Here is a 20,327-nt window from a genome sequence, read left to right as displayed (position 1 = left end):
AAAGATAAATGATGCTGTTAGGTTCCTGGTATTTTTGTTGTTGAGGGTGGTGTAGTGTGTGTGTGTGTGTGTGTGTGTGTGTGTGTGTGTGTGTGTGTGTGTGTGTGTGTGTGTGCATGCATGAACATGTGAATGCTATTCGTTTCTTTCGGATTTGTTGTGAAATGATTCATTTCTTGCTTTTTCTTGAGCATAGTTAGCTCCTGGTGTTGGAGTTTCCTATTTTCCTCTGTAGAGCTGGATTAGTATAAAGATATTGTTTACATTTCAATCTGTCATAGACTATCTTGGTCTGTTCATCTGTGGTGATTGAGAGTTTTACTAGGCTGGCATCTGTGGTCTGTTAGGGTCCATATGACATCTGTCCAGGATCTTCTGTCTTTTAGAATGTCTTTAAAAGTCTGGCATAATTCTGATAGGTCTTGCTTTTATATGTTATTTGGCCTTATCCTGTTACGGTTTTTAACATACCTCTTTGTTCTATACATTTAACATTTTGATTATCATATGCTGGAAGTATTTTCTAGTGTGATCTATTTAGTCTTCCTTGGTTTCTTGTATGTTTATGACCATCTCCTTCTTTAGGTTAGGATAGTTTTCTTTTATGATTTTGTTGAAGATGTTTTCCAGCCCTTTCAACTTGGAATCTTCACCCTTTTCCTCTTCCTATTATTCTGATTCTGGTGCTTTCTTAGCATGTCAAATCTCCTGAATGTTTTGAGTTAGGAACATTGTATATTTGGCATTTTCTCTGACAAATATATCAATTTCTTTTATGTTATCTTTCATACCTGAGATTCTGACTTTCATGTCCTATATTCTTGATGATACTTTCATTTGTAGTTTCTTTTCTTCTTCCAAGGTTTTCCATTTCTAGATTTGCTTGATTTTTAAAAATGTTTTTCATTCCCAGTTTAGGAATCGCTTTGTTCAATTATTTTACCTGTTTGATTTTATTTTCCTGTATTTCTTTAAGGTATTTGTTTCCTCTTTAATAGCTTCTACCTGTCCATCTGTACTTTCCTCTATTTCTTTTAAGGAGCTATATATACCCTACTTAAAGGCCTCTATCATCTTTATGAGATGGGACTTTATGTCAGAATCTTGCTCTTCAATGTGTGTGAGGGTACCCTGGACTTGGTGTTGTAAGAGAACTGGGTTGTGATGGTGACAAATTACATTGACTTTTGTCACTTATATCCTTGCACTTACATTTTGCCATCTGGCTATTTCTGGTATTAACTGGCCTGGGTGTCTCAGAGTGGAGTAGTCCTTTTTGGAGGCAAGTGCAGCTGTTTGACCTGGGCTAGAGCAGGACTACTGGGAGTCAGGCATCTGTCTCTGGTTAGCCAGACCCCTTTGTCTCTGGTTAGAGTACGTCCCCTATGTAACTGGTTACAGAAGTCATCCTATGTCCTTTGTTAGAGCAGACCTCCTTGGCCGAAAGGCAAGCTGAGCTCCATAATTCTGCATATTGTTTGGTTGTGATTTTTGGTGGTGATTTCTGACTGTGGCAAAGAGTTTTCCTGATTACAGGTGAAGACTACACTTATCTGTGAGTATAAATCAAATATTTAGAATGCGGTTATAGATTATGCTGTTTTAGTAAAATGGTGTTGTAGGTTCTCTGCCAAGATTCTTGTCTTCATTAGCATTGAGTACTTAGTTATCTAGGTTTCCAGTAGTAGACAAGATTTCCCTCTTGCTGGGAGTGGGCTGGGGTTCTTAAGTCCATTAAAAGAATTTTTGTTTACTGGGAATGTATGCACATTACTTCTCTACTCGTAGGGTTATAACACTATGTTGGTCACTGTGTTGTTCAAGGGGAATTACTAGATAGAACTGTTGGTTTCCTTCATCCTTTGGAAACTTGCATGGTATCTTCCAGTATCATGGGAACTAGTCCTTAGTTTATAAATATTTTGTAGCTTCCTGTATATATCTAAGTTTAAAGAATGTTGATCTCTTATAAAATATTTATAAGATATTTAAAGCATTAAACATGTCTTTAAAAGTATTACTAAGTTTAGATAAAATTACAGACAAAATAGAACATGGTGCTTTGTTTCATCTAATTGTTTGATTTAGGCCTCCAGAGCAATTCTTCATTTGCATTCTCTAGGGTTTACATCTCTGAGGTATCTGTGACATAAATGTGAGACATAGTTTGATGCTAAGGTTCTATCTTTTTATTTCCCTTTCTCTCAGTTATCACTGAGATATTTTTGTAAAGGTTATGTGATAGAAGTCATCTTTTTCTAAAATATTCTTTGATAAACACAGTAAAACCTGTATTTTCCCATAACTTGTATTCTATTATATATTTAAATAGAATTTCTAGCAGAGGCATTTCTAGAACCTATCTTTTTTTTTTCAAAAATAAGTCTTAAATGAATACATCAAAGTTTTCTGGTTTGTGGTGAGTTTATTCAACTCTCATTTTATTTTATGTTATAAGGAATGTAATGTATGACCCTAATTTTTTCAGGCTTTAAAATGTATGTATGACTATAACTTCTACGATAAGCATTTATGATAGTTTTCCTAAGTAGATGAATTTATCATCATGTGTGTCACTGTACTTGTTATTATGTGACCAATATTTCTAGAGAATATCTTCTTATTCATTATATATTTCCTTTTTATATATGCAGTCAGTTTCAATCAATTATAACTCATAATATGTATTAAATCTCATTCTAATCTCATAGAAAAACTAAGGATATAAATTATATTTGGTTATTCTGGAGTTTCTAAAATACTCAGGATTGTATTTAGCACATAAGAGAAATGTAATGAGAAAAACCAAGATGCAACTTACCAGAAATTACATATGCATATTATATACACAGCCCATTGTACCATCAAACAACTGAACATAAATGACAGGCAGTTTCTGAGGTAAAATGAGTAATTTTGAAATTTAGCCCCAGTTCATTAAGGTAAACACAGCATATAAGAAGTTTACCACAAAGTTAAGTATAATGAAATATGTGTCATAACTTGCTGAAACAGTATTTGTTATTGGTAGAATAACAATAACCCTAAGTTGCTCTAATTTTACTAGAATAGGATGCAAGAAAGAACAGAGATTTGATTCCCACATTTTAAAAGTCTAATTATAGAATTTAGATTCAATATAATTTGTACAAAATGTGTAACTGTATTCAGGATATAGTAAACCCTGTAGATAGAATAATAAAATCTGAAGTAATACTTGAAGTAAAATTGTACATATATTAATAATATTTTAATATCAGGGACACAAGTCTAATACTGGGAAAAAAACCTATATAGATCTTTATGAGTATCCTTAAACCTCAAAACACTTTCTGTCAGTCTATCTTATTTGATTGCTTCTCTCTTTCAATTTTTCTATTTTAACTCAGGGACCAAGAAAACCAGACTTTCTCAGTGATCTTCATTCTCTTGGGCTTCTCTGAATATCCGGATCTACAGGTGCCCCTGTTCCTTGTGTTTCTGACCATATACACAATCACTGTGCTGGGAAACCTGGGCATGATTGGCATCATCAGGGTCAACGCAAAGCTCCGCAGTACCCCCATGTACTTTTTCCTTAGTCACCTTTCCTTTGTGGATTTCTGTTACTCTACTGTTGTAACCCCCAAACTGTTAGAAAACTTGATCATAGAAGACAGAACCATCTCTTTCTCAGGCTGCATTATGCAGTTCTTCTTTGCATGTACATTTGTAGTGACTGAAACCTACATGTTAGCAGTGATGGCCTATGACAGATTTGTTGCAGTGTGTAATCCTCTGCTCTATACTGTTGCCATGTCCCCAAAGCTGTGTTCCTTTTTAGTGGGTGCATCATATTCTTGGGGTTTAATTTGTTCCCTTACACTTACTTACTTCTTGCTGAGATTATCCTTCCAAGGAATTAATATCATAAATAATTTTGTGTGTGAGCATGCTGCTATTGTGGCTGTATCCTGCAGTGACCCTTACATTAGTCAGGAGATTATTTTTGTCTCTGCCACATTTAATGAAATAAGCAGCCTATTCATTATTCTTACATCCTATGTTTTCATCTTCATTACTGTCATGAAGATGCCTTCCATTGGGAGCCGTAGTAAAGCCTTCTCTACATGTGCCTCCCACCTGACTGCCATTATTATTTTCCATGGAACAATTCTTTTTCTTTACTGTGTACCTAACACAAAGGGTTCTTGGCTCATGGTCAAGGTGGCCTCAGTGTTCTATACGGTCTTCATCCCTATGTTAAATCCCTTGATCTATAGTCTCAGAAACAAAGATGTCAAGGAGACTTTCAGCAAGCTGGTGAGGAAAAGTATATAATGCCAAATGTCATATTAATGTGGTTTGCTTATCCCTTCATATTCAGAAATATTGTGCAGAATTTTTACGATATTTAAAAGAATGGACAAACTAAAACCAACCACCTACCACCAACAACAGTGATCCTATCTCCAAGTTAGCTAATTATTCAAAATCTATTTATTTTGAGTTTGGGTGTTCAGCTATAAAATAATAAAGAAAGTAATAATAACTTTTGGTTAAATAAAGATTTCATACTTGAAATTTAACATACACAACTTTTAAGCTAGCATACATTAATGATGAAACAAATTTCTCATTTTCAATGCTTGGAGAATAAAGACATACATGCATAGAATTGATTGGAAAATATCTTTGTAATTAGTAGGCTATTTAATTGTCTTAACTAAATGATTATATTTTTGCTATTATCACTTACTAATCATGATTCATATCTTTTGGGATACCATATTCCTGGTAAACTTTGATGTACTTCAATGCCTATGCTACTATAGATTGCCAACCCTAATCTTTATTTTCTTCTGAATCCTTGCTTATTATTTCCAAAAGAAATACTGTAATTTGTTTTGTCATAATAATTTATAACAAACTCATGTAACCAAAACTTTTTAGCTATTTAAAAATAAACATTTATATATCAAAAAAATCATGTACTCTAGCTACAGGTATATATCACCTATTCAATATCTGAGAGTCTGTAATTAGATATGATAATGCATTTACCTAAAGATTCTACAAAATACTTTATATATTTAAATAAAATAATATTTTTAATAATAAATATTGTTTTGGGTGACGAGATCACATTAAAAATGAGCTGTATTTGTCACATAAGACCCTATATATTGAAGCTCCCAAATTTCAAGAGTAGATAGTAGATATAGAGTAAATTATAGTTCTCACAGTATAATTGACTTATTTGTTATTTAGAAGTAAACAGAAGTTCACAAATAACCATATTAGAGGTAATCTATCTCACTAGAATTAGGAAGTAATCCATACCTAATAATGTAAATCATCTAAGCCCTGATAGTGCAGGGTATTTGACCTATAGGGAGATTTAATCCTCATGTATAGCATGAAACTACCTTCTACATAAGTATGTTTGTATCCATACAGATCCATCATTAACAGTTTTAATCATTGAAGTCTTTCTTTCTAGTGAACTTTAGTAAAGGCTCTTTTTGAGGTATATAAAGCACTGAAATAAGTGATGATGGTTTAATTCTTAGCACTAAAGTTATATGTACTTGAGGATATCTCAAAGTAACTATACTTCATGAGATATGAATTAAAATGAATGTTGATCTAGGCTGGAAAATGGATGATTTTACTGATATCATATCTTCAAGTTAGAATATCTAATTTGTTGGTTCCCTTTAAATTCTCTATGATTTTATTCCTCATAATTTCTATAGTGTAAATTAACGGGATAATGATATATTAATTAATATGTTTTCGTACATTCATGAGCTGACTTGATGTGGAGCAATAGCACAGTTACTATGCAAACTAAATAAAAGTCCTAAAATGATATTCCATACTACATGAATTGTCATTGGTTATCTATCTTCAACACATCCTTGGTTCTTTGGTTTTAGTTTAGAGATGATCTGACAAACAAAGACAAAGTATACCTTTTGCAAGCCTTGAAAATTCAGAAGAAAAACAGGATGAAAAAGACTGGTATTTTGAAAATCTCAGTGACAATGGGGTGGCAGATATGTGCACTGCTGTGTACCATCCTACATTGAAATCATGATGGTGGTGATTAAAATAAAGGCAGGCAGGGAGAGAAACAAATTTAGGCAACACTTTTATTCAAATTTTAGTGGGAAATAAAACATTCTTCTGTCTCTTAAGCTTTATCAGAACAAGATATGTTAACAGTGCCACCAAGCTCATAGTAGGTTTGTGTGCATGTATACATGCATGAGTCCGTGTGTGTGTGTGTGTGTGTGAACATAGTCCTGTGTGACCAAAGAGCATATTAATACCAAAGAATCAATGGTAGCTCAAGGGAGTGACATAGTCACTGACAAAGAAGAAGACTAGAGCTCTTTAGAAAAGATGATTAAGGATCACCACAAATTAGCCATCTCTCAACTTTGCCAGCATGCATAAACCTATTAGCATACATGTGTACCAGAGTCTAAAAAATATGGTTAAGAGCTTCCAGGGACAAAGCCACTACCCAAAGACAATACATGGACTGACCCTGGGCTCCAATCTCATAGGTAGCAATAAATAGTCTAGTAAGATCACCAGTGGAAGGGGAAGCCCTTGGTCCTGCCAAGACTGAACCCCCAGTGAACGTGATTGTTTGGGGGAGGGTGGTAATGGAGGGAGGATGGGGAGGGGAATACCCATAGAGAATGAGAGAGGGAGGGGTTAGGGAATAACAATCAAAATGTAAATAAAGATGAAAAAACTCATATTACCCTTACAGAGGGACAGAGTGTGTGAGTTCAAGTCTCAACACCCATGCTGGGTAGTCCACAACTAACTGAAACTCCATTTCCAAAGAATCCAACCCCATCTCTGACTTCCAAGGATACTGTACTCAGGTGCATAAAAGTACAATGTGACATACATAAAATAATTAAAGAAAAATGTTCTTTAATAGCATATACACAACAAAGAAATGCTTGGTGCATTCTATGAAAGAAATGGTTCTATCCTTAAAATTTGATATCTTAGCACTTTGTGAAGAACAACAGTAGAGGAAATCAGACGGAGATGCTTAGATGCCATTTCAGTACTTCTGAAAGGAAATAGTACAAGAAAGCTGTAGTACAGATAAGCATGTTATAAAAGCCATGTAAAAATAAGTGATGTTTCTTTTTTTTTTTTTTTTTACTTTCTTCTTACTCTTTTTTTTTTTTTTTATTAACTTGAGTATTTCTTATATACATTTCGAGTGTTATTCCCTTTCCCGGTTTCCGGGCAAACATCCCCCTCCCCCCTCCCCTTCCTTATGGGTGTTCCCCTCCCAACCCTCCCCCCATTGCCGCCCTCCCCCCATAGACTAGTTCACTGTGGGTTCAGTCTTAGCAGGACCCAGGGCTTCCCCTTCCACTGGTGCTCTTACTAGGATATTCATTGCTACCTATGGGGTCAGAGTCCAGGGTCAGTCCATGTATAGTCTTTAGGTAGTGGCTTAGTCCCTGGAAGCTCTGGTTGCTTGGCATTGTTGTACTTTTGGGGTCTCGAGCCCCTTCAAGCTCTTCCAGTTCTTTCTCTGATTCCTTCAATAGGGGACCTATTCTCAGTTCAGTGGTTTGCTGCTGGCATTCGCCTCTATATTTGCTGTATTCTGGCTGTGTCTCTCAGGAGCGATCTACATCCGGCTCCTGTCGGTCTGCACTTCTTTGCTTCATCCATCTTGTCTAATTGGGTGGCTGTATATGTATGGGCCACATGTGGGGCAGGCTCTGAATGGGTGTTCCTTCAGTCTCTGTTTTAATCTTTGCCTCTCCCTTCCCTGCCAAGGGTATTCTTTTTCCTCATTTAAAGAAGGAGTGAAGCATTCACATTTTGATCATCCGTCTTGAGTTTCGTTTGTTCTAGGGATCTAGGGTAATTCAAGCATTTGGGCTAATAGCCACTTATCAATGAGTGATGTTTCAAATAACATAAATACTGCTCTGAACAAAATATATAACATTTTAGCTAGCCTTAGTAAGTTTTAAACATTAATGTTTTGAATGTTTAAGTTTCAGGTTTATAGTCAAACGTAAGTTTATAATCTCAGAAGGAGCAGTTAGATACTATGGTTGAAAGAAAAGATGTAAATGTTATAATTCTCACCATATAGTTCCTTCCTAATGAGGGAAGACAGAAAAATTGGCACTAAAACTGATCATATGACATTTGGTGAGTGTACAGTACGTAATATGCTTTTTTATTATTTGCTAGAGAAAGAAGCAAAAGGAATTATCATCTAAATGTACTCAGATATGAATGTATAGGTGTTCATGAACAGTTACAAACAAGTACACCAGAGGATCAAGAAAGGAAAAGAGTGTATATATAATTAGAAAAGGAAAGGTAAAAGAAGAGTAAAAATATAAGCAAAATAGAAAATCTAATTAAATTATATTTGAACATCATGAGAAAACAATGATTTAGCCTTCTCCATTCTAAGATAATATCATAATTTCCATTCTCCATAAAGTTACTTATAGGGAATATAATTAATAATGTAACTATTACATACATAAACACACACACACACACAAATACACACACTCAAACACACACATTATTCCCACAGTTTCTAAAAATATTTTCTTTTTGATTCATTATTTTAATATTAGGAATTCAATGAATAAAGAAATCAAGAAAATGTTCTTTATGTTGTGTGTGTAAGTGTAGTGTCTGTGCATATCTATAATGACTGAGAAAGGATTTTTATGTGGATTAACTTTCTCACAGTCTCTTTTACATCCTTATTTCTTAGGCTGTAAATAAGAGGATTAAGCATAGGGATGACCATGCTGTAAAACACAGTGACTATCTTAACAAGAAGCAGTGAGCTCTTTGACTTGAGCACACAGTATAGAAGGAGAATAATCCCATGGCAGAAAGAGATGGCCGTCAGATGAGGGGCACAGGTGGACAAGGCTTTTTGTAGTGCTCCTTTAGTAGGAATCTTGATGACAGTGATGAATATGACTACATAAGAGACGGTGATGATAAGGAGGCTGCAAATCTCATTGAACATACAAATTAACAGGCATGCTATCTGGCTTAAGGAAGAATCAGAGCAGGCAGCAGAAATTATGGCAGAGTACTCACAGCAAAAGTGGTTAATGATGGTAGATCTACAGTAAGATAGTGCCAAAAGAAAATATGTTAGTGTGGTGGCACAGAGCCCACCCCATAGGTAAGTTCCAGTTACTAGTAGAGCACAGAGCCTACGAGACATAGCCACTGTGTAGAGCAGAGGGTTACAAATGGCCACAAAGCGGTCATAGGCCATTACTGCTAACATGAAGGTTTGGGTAACCACACAAGCACAGCCAAAGTAAAACTGGATTATGCATCCTTTGAGGGACATAGATCTGTCCTCTGTTATCAGAAGGTCTAAGAGTTTTGGTGCAATCACAGTGGTGTAACAAAGATCAACAAATGATAAATGGCTGAGGAAAAAGTACATAGGAGTGTGGAGTTTAGCATTGATCCTGATAACCAAAATCATACCTAGATTTTCCAAAACAGTGATGGCATATATGATCAAAAAGATCAGGAATAAAGGAACCTGTAAGTTCGGATAGTCTGAGAATCCCACGAAGACAAGTAAGATTCCAGTAGTCTGATTTACTTGATGCTGCATTTGGAAACTTTCTTGAGGAAATTAGAGAGTCCATCCCAGGCAGCAGGATACAGTAGAAGATGTGGATATTATGAAGGGAAACAGAAGAATATGTCTTAATTTATGGCACACCATATACCAACAGGGATTTCGAAAGAAAATAGCTTGACTATTTATCACAGAGAGTTTCTTAGATCAGTAGGGGAAAACTAGCATCTCAATATACACTGAGAGGACATGAACAACTCTGTGTAAACACTATAATGTTAGTGCTCATTGCTAGACTACACTCTAAACTGCATAAAACTCCCATTTAGTCACCCAAGTCTTAAAACTACCTTCTTTGTTAATACTGGTACAGCAATACAACTTTTAAACTAAGCTGTTAAAATACAGATATGCACAACGGATTCAGAACCACAAATAACTCTTTCTAAAGAATATTTCAGATTTTCCTGAAAACATTTAAACATTCTCTTATTAGATATTATGGTGAAAGGGTCTTACTGTCTACTTCTATGTTTCCATCTGCCTGTCTCTGTCTGGAAGCCTTTTAGATTGAAAGTGTATTCATTTGTAGTTACAGACATTAAAACATTAACTGAAAGAAAAGAAATTACATATATTCTTGTACATCTTGGTAAAAAGATATGCATGGAAATAGTGAGGTATAAAATCTTAAATTGTTTTAGAGTATAATGATGTAAACAAAATGCAAAAGCACTGAAATTCAGAAGTGAATTTAGTGATTCATTTACCATGATTTTAACCAAAACCTAGGAACAATTTTAGTCTAGACTCTAATAGTCCATACTCTATGGACTCTTATAATGTAATCTATGTTTGCAAGGTTAAGTCATTTTCAGGATTTATATAACTTGACCATAAATCATCAATACCACGGGTAGAGAGCCATATTTCTTATGTTGAATTGCTTATATGGTTGAACAAAATGTTCATGTTTAAACATAAATTTTATATACTTTATATTATTTAGTAAGACCTTGCTGGTTTAGAAGAAAGAAGTATAATATAAACAACCAGTTTCACAATGCAAACAAAATGTCTAATTTTTTTCTTTACTATATGAAGCCATCTACAATGTTTTTTCTCCTTTCTCATTTCTTAGGTTAAAATTACCTTTTGCTGAATTTGACCTGGTCTATAGTCTCTCCTGTTCGCACTCCTTAGATAAAGATCACTCAGGAATGTAGAGTATTTTATCTTCAAGCAAAAAATCTTATTCTTCAATCATTTGCACTCTTAGAAGACTTAGGTTTCCTAGCATTTTCTAGCAAGCCTTCATCTCTAAAATTAGGTTACCTCCTATTTTGGATTGGCTTTAAATGTCTCAAACGTTTACAGTGTTTTGTTTGGAATTTGACATTCAGAAGTAAATGCATACATTACTTTTATACAGCTTTTCTTGTAGTTCTGATAATTGTAACTTTTGTAGATAAAATAATACATTTTCAATAATACACAATATACTTTTCATTATGTAAATATTTTATGTTCATTCTTTTTCATATGTAATATCATTTGTCGTCACAGATATCTGAGCTGTCACACTTTCTCTTTACATTAACTTAACATTTAATTAACTTATTCTAGACCTCAGATTATTCCATCCAATAACCTTGTCTCCAGTATGTACATGACATGACTCACTACTCAAGCCTTAATAATAGGCCATTTATTGAGTCATTCTCGGTGTACAGATGGGACTTCTGTAAGATCTTTGACTGGTTCTAGTCAGCATGTATTAAAATACTGCTTCAATAAACTATTTGTGTGTGGCTCTAACAAGTTGTTTAAGGTCTATTCCCCATTTCCTTACACATGTAAATATAATGAGGAATTATTAACTCAATTTTATTGCTGTCACTGCTTTATGTTGTGATGTATTTAAATCAATTACATAGCCATAAATACAACATTGCACATTGCAGGGAATGGCCACAAAACATAGACTGTTTTTTTTTTCTCTCTGTCATTGTTTCCTTGGTTTATTTAGAAATTATAATATATGAGAAACAAATGTGAGATTATCAAGAGTCAATATTTTCTAAATACTACTGTTTCAAATAAGAAGACAGAAATAGAAGCACATTGGCAGAGACTCACTAAAAAAATGTTCTCCATGGTTTTATTGTAATATTCCTAAGGTCCCAGCTAAAGCTTCCTTCAGCATTTCAAAGTATCACTCATTGTTTTTAATAGTTTCATTTTATTCCAGTTAAGGGAAATACAAGAGTTACTGAGCATGCACCCTTGAGTGGATTCTAACTTGCCAGCATTTTTATTTATCAAAATAACGATGTCTCAATGAGAAGCATTTATATATCCACAGAAAGTATTTTTAAAATTGAAAGTTTAAATTAATATCATTTTAGTTCTACCAAGTTTATTAAACATATGGGATACCAATGAAACTCAAGAAAAAAATCATGATTTTTACAAATACAATAAATACTTCAGTACCTTGTAATATGAATCTCAGATGAATCATATGGCCTAACTGACACTAGTTTCACAGAGCTCCTTCTCTAACAAAAATATAGTTTCATCTTATATTCTCTCATGTGTTAATTAACCATCCATCCAAAATCAGGTATAGATTTCTGTAACCAATCCAGTAAATTATAAAAACAATAAATTTACAAAAGTTTGATTAAGACAACTAATTTGGAATTAAGTCATAAGAGTTTCATACTAAAAAATGTGTTACTAGAAAAGGCAAAAAATTATTCATTACTAAAATAATAATGGTCAGCATAAAAATGCGCTTGATGTTAATAAGGCTCTGAAGCCAAATCTGGAGATCAAAGAGTGTGTTTTAACTCCAAATGCATGGCCCCAGGGAATCAAACCACAGCAGTCTTGAGCAAAAATTTACCATTAACTAGAAATAAGATGACTAAGGAAACAGTTTCCCAATTATGAGCATAATTAATCCAAATCACCAAATCATATGGGACACTTCAATAGGTTGATTATCATTACTAGAACAAGTCTACCAATTTATAACAACCATGGTGCAGTTAAATGTAAGTTTATTGCTGAAAATATAACTTCTCAAAAATTATATCTTGCATTTTTATCAGATTGCTTTATTTTAAATAAATTAATAACAAACTACGTATAGCATTGTTTTACAACTTGTCAATTTAATTGTATAAATAAATAAATTGTATAATTTTATAATAAAGCTGATTATCCATATACACATTTATTTGTTAATTGATAGATCTTTTAATGCATAATATTTGGGGTATTTGTTAAATTATGTTACAGAAAAATCTAGAAGAAATTTTAGGGATAAATTCTCAAAGGTTGTTGTCATTTACAGTATATTTTAGGTATAATATCCCAAATTTTATTTTATTAAATTATTGTCGTAATGCATGCCTTGGATTGTGCTTTTCCAAGACATACAACTTGAGGTTAAGACAGTTCAGCAGACTTGCCTAGTTATTTTGTCAAAATGAAGTCAATTGTTATCAAATTATCACTTTATTAAAGAGTAATTTTTCACTTATTTTACTTTATTTAGTATGATATTAAAATGTATGAGATTTATGGTTGTGTCTTAATGGATTCTTATATGTAATTCATATCTTTTGCAAATAGAGATATTTGAGTGGTTCTTTTTCTATCATGTGTTGTGCATGTGTGTGTATTTGTGTGTGTGTGTATGTGTGTGTGTATGTGTGTATGTGTGTGTGTTTGTGTGTGTATGTGTGTGTGTTTGTGTGTGTGTGCATTAACATGTGTATGTGTGTCTCTGTGTTTATAGCCATATTTATCTGCTAGAGGTTGAATTTTTAAATTTTAATTTTTTATTAAAAATAAATTCTTATTTCATTCCATACTTCCTTATAAAATTTTCCCTTCTCTTCACTCCTCTCAGCTCCCTCTCTCCTCCTCTCTCCTCCAGATCCATTTTCTTCCCTTTGCTCCTCAAAAAGATTAGGCCTCCAAGAGACTGAGTGACAAACAGAATAAAACAAGGTACAATAAGACAAGTCAAAAGCCCTCATATCAAAGCTTCATTATCTTGTTTTATATTTGGAAGATCATGAGCATTAAGGAATGTATCTACTACATTCATTTTTACTAAAATATATGTTTCCAACAATTCCCTAGCAAGATTCTGAATTTCAGGTTTTAGTCAGCTGCAGGGTAGAACCTCTCATAGGGAAGTATGGTAGACTCAAGCACAGTGGCAGGGATTGATGGTTGCCCATGAGATGCATCTTAATTTGGACCGGTTATTGGTTGGTCATTGCTTCAGTCTCAGTTCTTTCTATCTTTGACCCTTCTCTTCTTGGAGACAGGACAAATTTGGTTGACAAGAGTTTTGGGTTGGGCTTGTTGTCCACTTCGCCTGACTGGAGGTGGCCTCCTCAGGTTCCTTATCTGCACTATTATGCATCCTGGCAAAGTCACCTTGATATACTCCTTGGAACTCCCCCATCCCATGTCTCCTTGACTTAACTGAGATTAATTCAACCACTCTACCCTGGCCTATAGATTTCCAGCTGAGGATTGTATTGAATCCACAGACTTCTTTTAGTAAGATGGCCCTTTTCACTATGTTATTCCTTCCTATTTGTTTCTTTCTTTCTTTTTTTTTTTTTTGTTTCTTTTTTTTTTTTTTTTTTGGAGCTGGGGACCGAACCCAGGGCCTTGCGCTTGCTAGGCAAGCGCTCTACCACTGAGCTAAATCCCCATCCCCATTCCTTCCTATTTATGAACAATAGATGTCTATCCAATTTCTTATATCTTCTTTAGTTTCTTTCTTCAGGGGCTTGAAGTTATTGGCATATAGATCAAAGTTCTTGTCATACAGATATTTCACTTGCTTGTTGAGAGTTACACCAATATATTTTACATTACTTGTGGTTATTGGAAAGGTTGTTGTTTCCCTAATTTCTTTCTCAGACCAGTTTCTATTCATATAATGGCAAACTACTGATTTCATTGAGTTAGTCTTGTATCCATCTACTTTTCTAAAGGTGTTTATCAGTTGTAGACGTTTTCTGGTAAAATATTGGGGTTGCTCCTTTACACTACATATAATCCACAAATAGTGGTATACTGTCCTATTCCTTTCCAATTTGTAGCTCCTCAATTTACTTTTGTTTCTTAGTGCTCTAGCTAGAAATTTAAATTCTATGTTGAATAGATAGGGAGAGAGTGGGCAGCCTTGTTTTATGTCTCATTGTAATGGTATTGCTTCATGTTTCTCTCTATTTAATTTGATGTTGGCTATGGCTTGCTGTAGATTGCTTTAATTATGTTTAGGTATGTGCATTGAATCCCTGTTCTTGACAAAACTTTTAAAATCAAGAGCTGTTGGATCTTGTTCTAGGTTGTTTCAGCATTTCATGGGAAGTTCATGTAATTTTTTTCTTTTACTTTGTTTATATAGCGGATTTGATTGACTGGTTTTCATATATTCAACCCAGAGATAATATATACACTATATATTATACTCATAATACATTTAATTAATTAATATAACATGTAATATATTATGTAATATGTATTTCATATAATTTGACTACTATCACTCATTTTCTTTGTTTTTCTGCATTTTATATCTATTAAAATCAATATATATTGATTATGTTTACAAACTAATAATATTCATCCTGATAGTATGAATAATCTAAGGTTTACGGATGTAATATACAATCATATGGAACAGTGTAACATTTAATTATTCAGACTGTAGACTTTTTTCCAGTGATAATCCCTAATGTCCTGATCCCCAAGGACTTGATGATGTATTTATGTCAAATTTAGAAACCTTTTAAGTGTTTTTCTCCTTTTTATATTTTTCAATGTGATGATTGGTCTGGTATTTTGAGATTGTCTAAAGGAGTGTCTAAATTTCATTTATAATGCTCAGAAAATATACTGCTGATGAACATTCTTCCAGGGGTATTTCTGCTGAATAACTAGTAAACAAGAAGATTTTGGTAGCTTATTAATCTTAACAAAAAATTTCCTAAGTAAATGTATCACTCGGGACCTTCTGTATTTAGGTGAGTTGATTTGATCATTATTTCATTTAAACAAAAGAATGAGGACCTTAGTGTTCTTTTTTTTCTTTCTTTTTTTTAAATTTACATTTCAAATGGTATTCCCTTTCAGGTTTCCTGTACCATAGTCCCCATTCCATCTCTTCTTACCCTTCTTCTATGAGGGTGTTCCCCCTCCCCAAACACCCCCCTTCCCACCCTGAAATTCTCCACTCTGGGGGATCCAGCATTTGCAGTACCAATGGCTTCTCCTCCCATTGGTGTCCAACAAGGTCATCTTCTGCTACATATGCAGTTGGAGTCATGGGTCTGCCCGTGTGTATTCTTTGTGTACTGGTTTAGTCCCTGGGAACTCTTGTTGGTTGGTATTTCTCTGCCTTCTCCTACAGGCTTAGTGTTCTTTACAGATGTGGAAAGCCACATCTGGAGAGTCCAATAGCCTTAAATCCAGCTTCCTTCTCTAAAAAGGAATCTTTAGTACTCTTGGATAATTCTTTCATGGTTCTGTAGTGGATATTTTTTTTCTGTTGCTGTAAGAAGCTTTACTTCTTGGAATAGATTTAAGCAGTTAAAACAGGAACATCATAATTGGCAGTCATTCAGCTCTTATTCTTTACCCCACCAAATGTCCCTTGCAGAGAGGAAAGCTAAACATACAGGCCAGGAAACAGTTCTCAACTGCAAACAATAGTTTAAAAAACTGCAGTAATACTGTCAGATTTCTGGGCACCAGGTATGCATTCATCATTTATCTTTGTCATAATAAAGTTTAAACTCTATGTTTATGGCCCCTCAGAATAATAAGGAAACATTTGTAACCATAGTTAACTCTTGATAAGTTTGTTCAACTTGTTGGAACTTGTCTATAATCTTTTTTTTTTTTTAGTTTCTTTTTTTTTCTTTTTTTTTCTTTTTTTTTTTTATTAACTTGAGTATTTCTTATATACATTTCGAGTGTTATTCCCTTTCCCGGTTTACGGGCAAACATCCTCCTCCCCCCTCCCATTCCTTATGGGTGTTCCCCTCCCAACCCTCCCCCCATTGCCGCCCTCCCCCCATAGATTAGTTCACTGGGGGTTCAGTCTTAGCAGGACCCAGGGCTTCCCCTTCCACTGGTGCTCTTACTAGGATATTCATTGCTACCTATGGGGTCAGAGTCCAGGGTCAGTCCATGTATAGTCTTTAGGTAGTGGCTTAGTCCCAGGAAGCTCTGGTTGCTTGGCATTGTTGTACTTTTGGGGTCTCGAGCCCCTTCAAGCTCTTCCAGTTCTTTCTCTGATTCCTTCAATAGGGGACCTATTCTCAGTTCAGTGGTTTGCTGCTGGCATTCGCCTCTATATTTGCTGTATTCTGGCTGTGTCTCTCAGGAGCTATCTACATCTGGCTCCTGTCGGTCTGCACTTCTTTGCTTCATCCATCTTGTCCAATTGGGTGGCTGTATATGTATGGGCCACATGTGGGGCAGGCTCTGAATGGGTGTTCCTTCAGTCTCTGTTTTAATCTTTGCCTCTCCCTTCCCTGCCAAGGGTATTCTTTTTCCTCATTTAAAGAAGGAGTGAAGCATTCACATTTTGATCATCCGTCTTGAGTTTCGTTTGTTCTAGGGATCTAGGGTAATTCAAGCATTTGGGCTAATAGCCACTTATCAATGAGTGCATACCATGTATGTCTTTCTGTGATTGGGTTAGCTCACTCAGGATGATATTTTCCAGTTCCAACCATTTGCCTACGAATTTCATAAACTCGTTGTTTTTGATAGCTGAGTAATATTCCATTGTGTAGATGTACCACATTTTCTGTATCCATTCCTCTGTTGAAGGGCATCTGGGTTCTTTCCAGTTTCTGGCTATTATAAATAAGGCTGCGATGAACATAGTGGAGCACGTGTCTCTTTTATATGTTGAAGCATCTTTTGGGTATATGCCCAAGAGAGGTATAGCTGGATCCTCAGGCAGTTCAATGTCCAATTTTCTGAGGAACCTCCAGACTGATTTCCAGAATGGTTTTACCAGTCTGCAATCCCACCAACAATGGAGGAGTGTTCCTCTTTCTCCACATCCTGGCCAGCATCTGCTGTCACCTGAGTTTTTGATCTTAGCCAATCGCACTGGTGTGAGGTGAAATCTCAGTGTTGTTTTGATTTGCATTTCCCTTATGACTAAAGATGTTGAACATTTCTTTAGGTGTTTCTCAGACATTCGGCATTCCTCAGCTGTGAATTCTTTGTTTAGCTCTGAACCCCATTTTTTAATAGGGTTATTTGTTTCCCTGCGGTCTAACTTCTTGAGTTCTTTGTATATTTTGGATATAAGGACTCTACCTGTTGTCGGATTGGTAAAGATCTTTTCCCAATCTGTTGGTTGCCGTTTTGTCCTAACCAGAGTGTCCTTTGCCTTACAGAAGCTTTGCAGTTTTATGAGATCCCATTTGTCGATTCTTGATCTAAGAGCATAAGCCATGGGTGTTTTGTTCAGAAAATTTTTTCCAGTGCCCATGTGTTCCAGATGCTTCCCTAGTTTTTCTTCTATTAGTTTGAGTGTGTCTGGTTTGATGTGGAGGTCCTTGATCCACTTGGACTTAAGCTTTGTACAGGGTGATAAGCATGGATCGATCTGCATTCTTCTACATGTTGCCCTCCAGTTGAACCAGCACCATTTGCTGAAAATGCTATCTTTTTTCCATTGGATGGTTTTGGCTCCTTTGTCAAAAATCAAGTGACCATAGGTGTGTGGGTTCATTTCTGGGTCTTCGATTCTATTCCATTGGTCTATCTGTCTGTCTCTGTACCAATACCATGCAGTTTTTATCACTATTGCTCTGTAATACTGCTTGAGTTCAGGGATAGTGATTCCCCCTGAAGTCCTTTTATTGTTGAGGATAGCTTTAGCTATCCTGGGTTTTTTGTTATTCCAGATGAATTTGCAAATTGTTCTGTCTAACTCTTTGAAGAATTGGATTGGTATTTTGATGGGGATTGCATTGAATCTGTAGATCGCTTTTGGTAAAATGGCCATTTTTACTATATTAATCCTGCCAATCCATGAGCATGGGAGATGTTTCCATCTTCTGAGGTCTTCTTCAATTTCTTTCCTCAGTGTCTTGAAGTTCTTATTGTACAGATCTTTTACTTGCTTGGTTAAAGACACACCGAGGTACTTTATATTATTTGGGTCTATTATGAAGGGTGTCGTTTCCCTAATTTCTTTCTCGGCTTGTTTCTCTTTTGTATAGAAAAAGGCAACTGATTTATTTGAGTTAATTTTATACCCAGCCACTTTGCTGAAGTTGTTTATCAGCTTTAGTAGTTCTCTGGTGGAACTTTTGGGATCACTTAAATATACTATCGTGTCATCTGCAAATAGTGATATTTTGACCTCTTCTTTTCCGATCTGTATCCCCTTGATCTCCTTTTGTTGTCTGATTGCTCTGCCTAGAACTACAAGAACTATATTGAATAAGTAGGGAGAGAGTGGGCAGCCTTGTCTAGTCCCTGATTGTAGTGGGATTGCTTCAAGTTTCTCTCCATTTAGTTTAATGTTAGCAACTGGTTTGCTGTATATGGCTTTTACTATGTTTAGGTATGGGCCTTGAATTCCTATTCTTTCCAGGACTTTTATCATGAAGGGGTGTTGAATTTTGTCAAATGCTTTCTCAGCATCTAATGAAATGATCATGTGGTTCTGTTCTTTCAGTTTGTTTATATAATGGATCACGTTGATGGTTTTCCGTATATTAAACCATCCCTGCATGCCTGGGATGAAGCCTACTTGATCATGGTGGATGATTGTTTAGATGTGCTCTTGAATTCGGTTTGCCAGAATTTTATTGAGTATTTTTGCGTCGATATTCATAAGGGAAATTGGTCTGAAATTCTCTTTCTTTGTTGTGTCTTTGTGTGGTTTAGGTATAAGAGTAATTGTGGCTTCGTAGAAGGAATTCGGTAGGGCTCCATCTGTTTCAATTTTGTGGAATAGTTTGGATAATATTGGTATGATGTCTTCTATGAAGGTTTGATAGAATTCTGCACTAAACCCGTCTGAACCTGGGCTCTTTTTGGTTGGGAGACCTTTAATGACTGCTTCTATTTCCTTAGGAGTTATGGGGTTGTTTAACTGGTTTATCTGTTCCTGATTTAACTTCGATACCTGGTATCTGTCTAGGAAATTGTCCATTTCCTGAAGATTTTCAAATTTTGTTGAATATAGGTTTTTATAGTAAGATCTGATGATTTTTTGAATTTCCTCCGAATCTGTAGTTATGTCTCCCTTTTCATTTCTGATTTTGTTAATTTGGACGCACTCTCTGTGTCCTCTCGTTAGTCTGGCTAAGGGTTTATCTATCTTGTTGATTTTCTCAAAGAACCAACTTTTGGTTCTGTTGATTCTTTCTATGGTCCTTTTTGTTTCTACTTGGTTGATTTCAGCTCTGAGTTTGATTATTTCCTGCCTTCTACTCCTCCTGGTTGTATTTGCTTCTTTTTGTTCTAGAGCTTTTAGGTGTGCTGTCAAGCTGCTGACACATGTTCTTTCCTGTTTCTTTCTGCAGGCACTCAGCGCTATGAGTTTTCCTCTTAGCACAGCTTTCATTGTGTCCCATAAGTTTGAGTATGTTGTATCTTCATTTTCATTAAACTCTAA

The 20,327-nt window shown here is 35.2% G+C and overlaps 1 protein-coding gene and 1 pseudogene across 1 annotated transcript; one reads left to right on the top strand and one right to left on the bottom strand.

Moving 5' to 3' along the window:
• The first annotated feature begins 2,390 nt into the window (after positions 1-2,390).
• Positions 2,391-4,320, top strand: Or5d3 (olfactory receptor family 5 subfamily D member 3). The gene is made up of 2 exons (XM_087655338.1): positions 2,391-2,419; positions 3,390-4,320. Exons 1-2 carry the CDS (start codon positions 2,391-2,393, stop codon positions 4,318-4,320), a joined length of 960 nt encoding a protein of 319 aa, XP_087511464.1.
• Positions 4,321-8,710: 4,390 nt separating this feature from the next.
• Olr617-ps (olfactory receptor pseudogene 617) lies at positions 8,711-9,658 on the bottom strand (annotated as a pseudogene).
• Positions 9,659-20,327: the final 10,669 nt, after the last annotated feature.

The sequence above is a fragment of the Rattus norvegicus genome, chromosome 3 (genome assembly GCF_021556685.1).
Source record: "Rattus norvegicus strain SHRSP/BbbUtx chromosome 3, alternate assembly SHRSP_T2T, whole genome shotgun sequence".
In the NCBI taxonomy this organism is placed as follows: Eukaryota; Metazoa; Chordata; class Mammalia; order Rodentia; family Muridae; genus Rattus; species Rattus norvegicus.
Note: the sequence above shows the minus strand (reverse complement) of the source record. Positions and strands in the feature narration are given on the sequence as shown.

What these genes read in the sequence shown, in the direction of transcription:
- Or5d3 (XM_087655338.1), top strand. Translation starts at nt 2,391, where the DNA reads ATGAATACATCAAAGTTTTCTGGTTTGTG. An exon ending in TCAAAGTTTTCTGGTTTGTG is followed by an intron (nt 2,420 to 3,389) that starts GTGAGTTTATTC and finishes ATTTTAACTCAG; the next exon opens with GGACCAAGAAAACCAGACTT.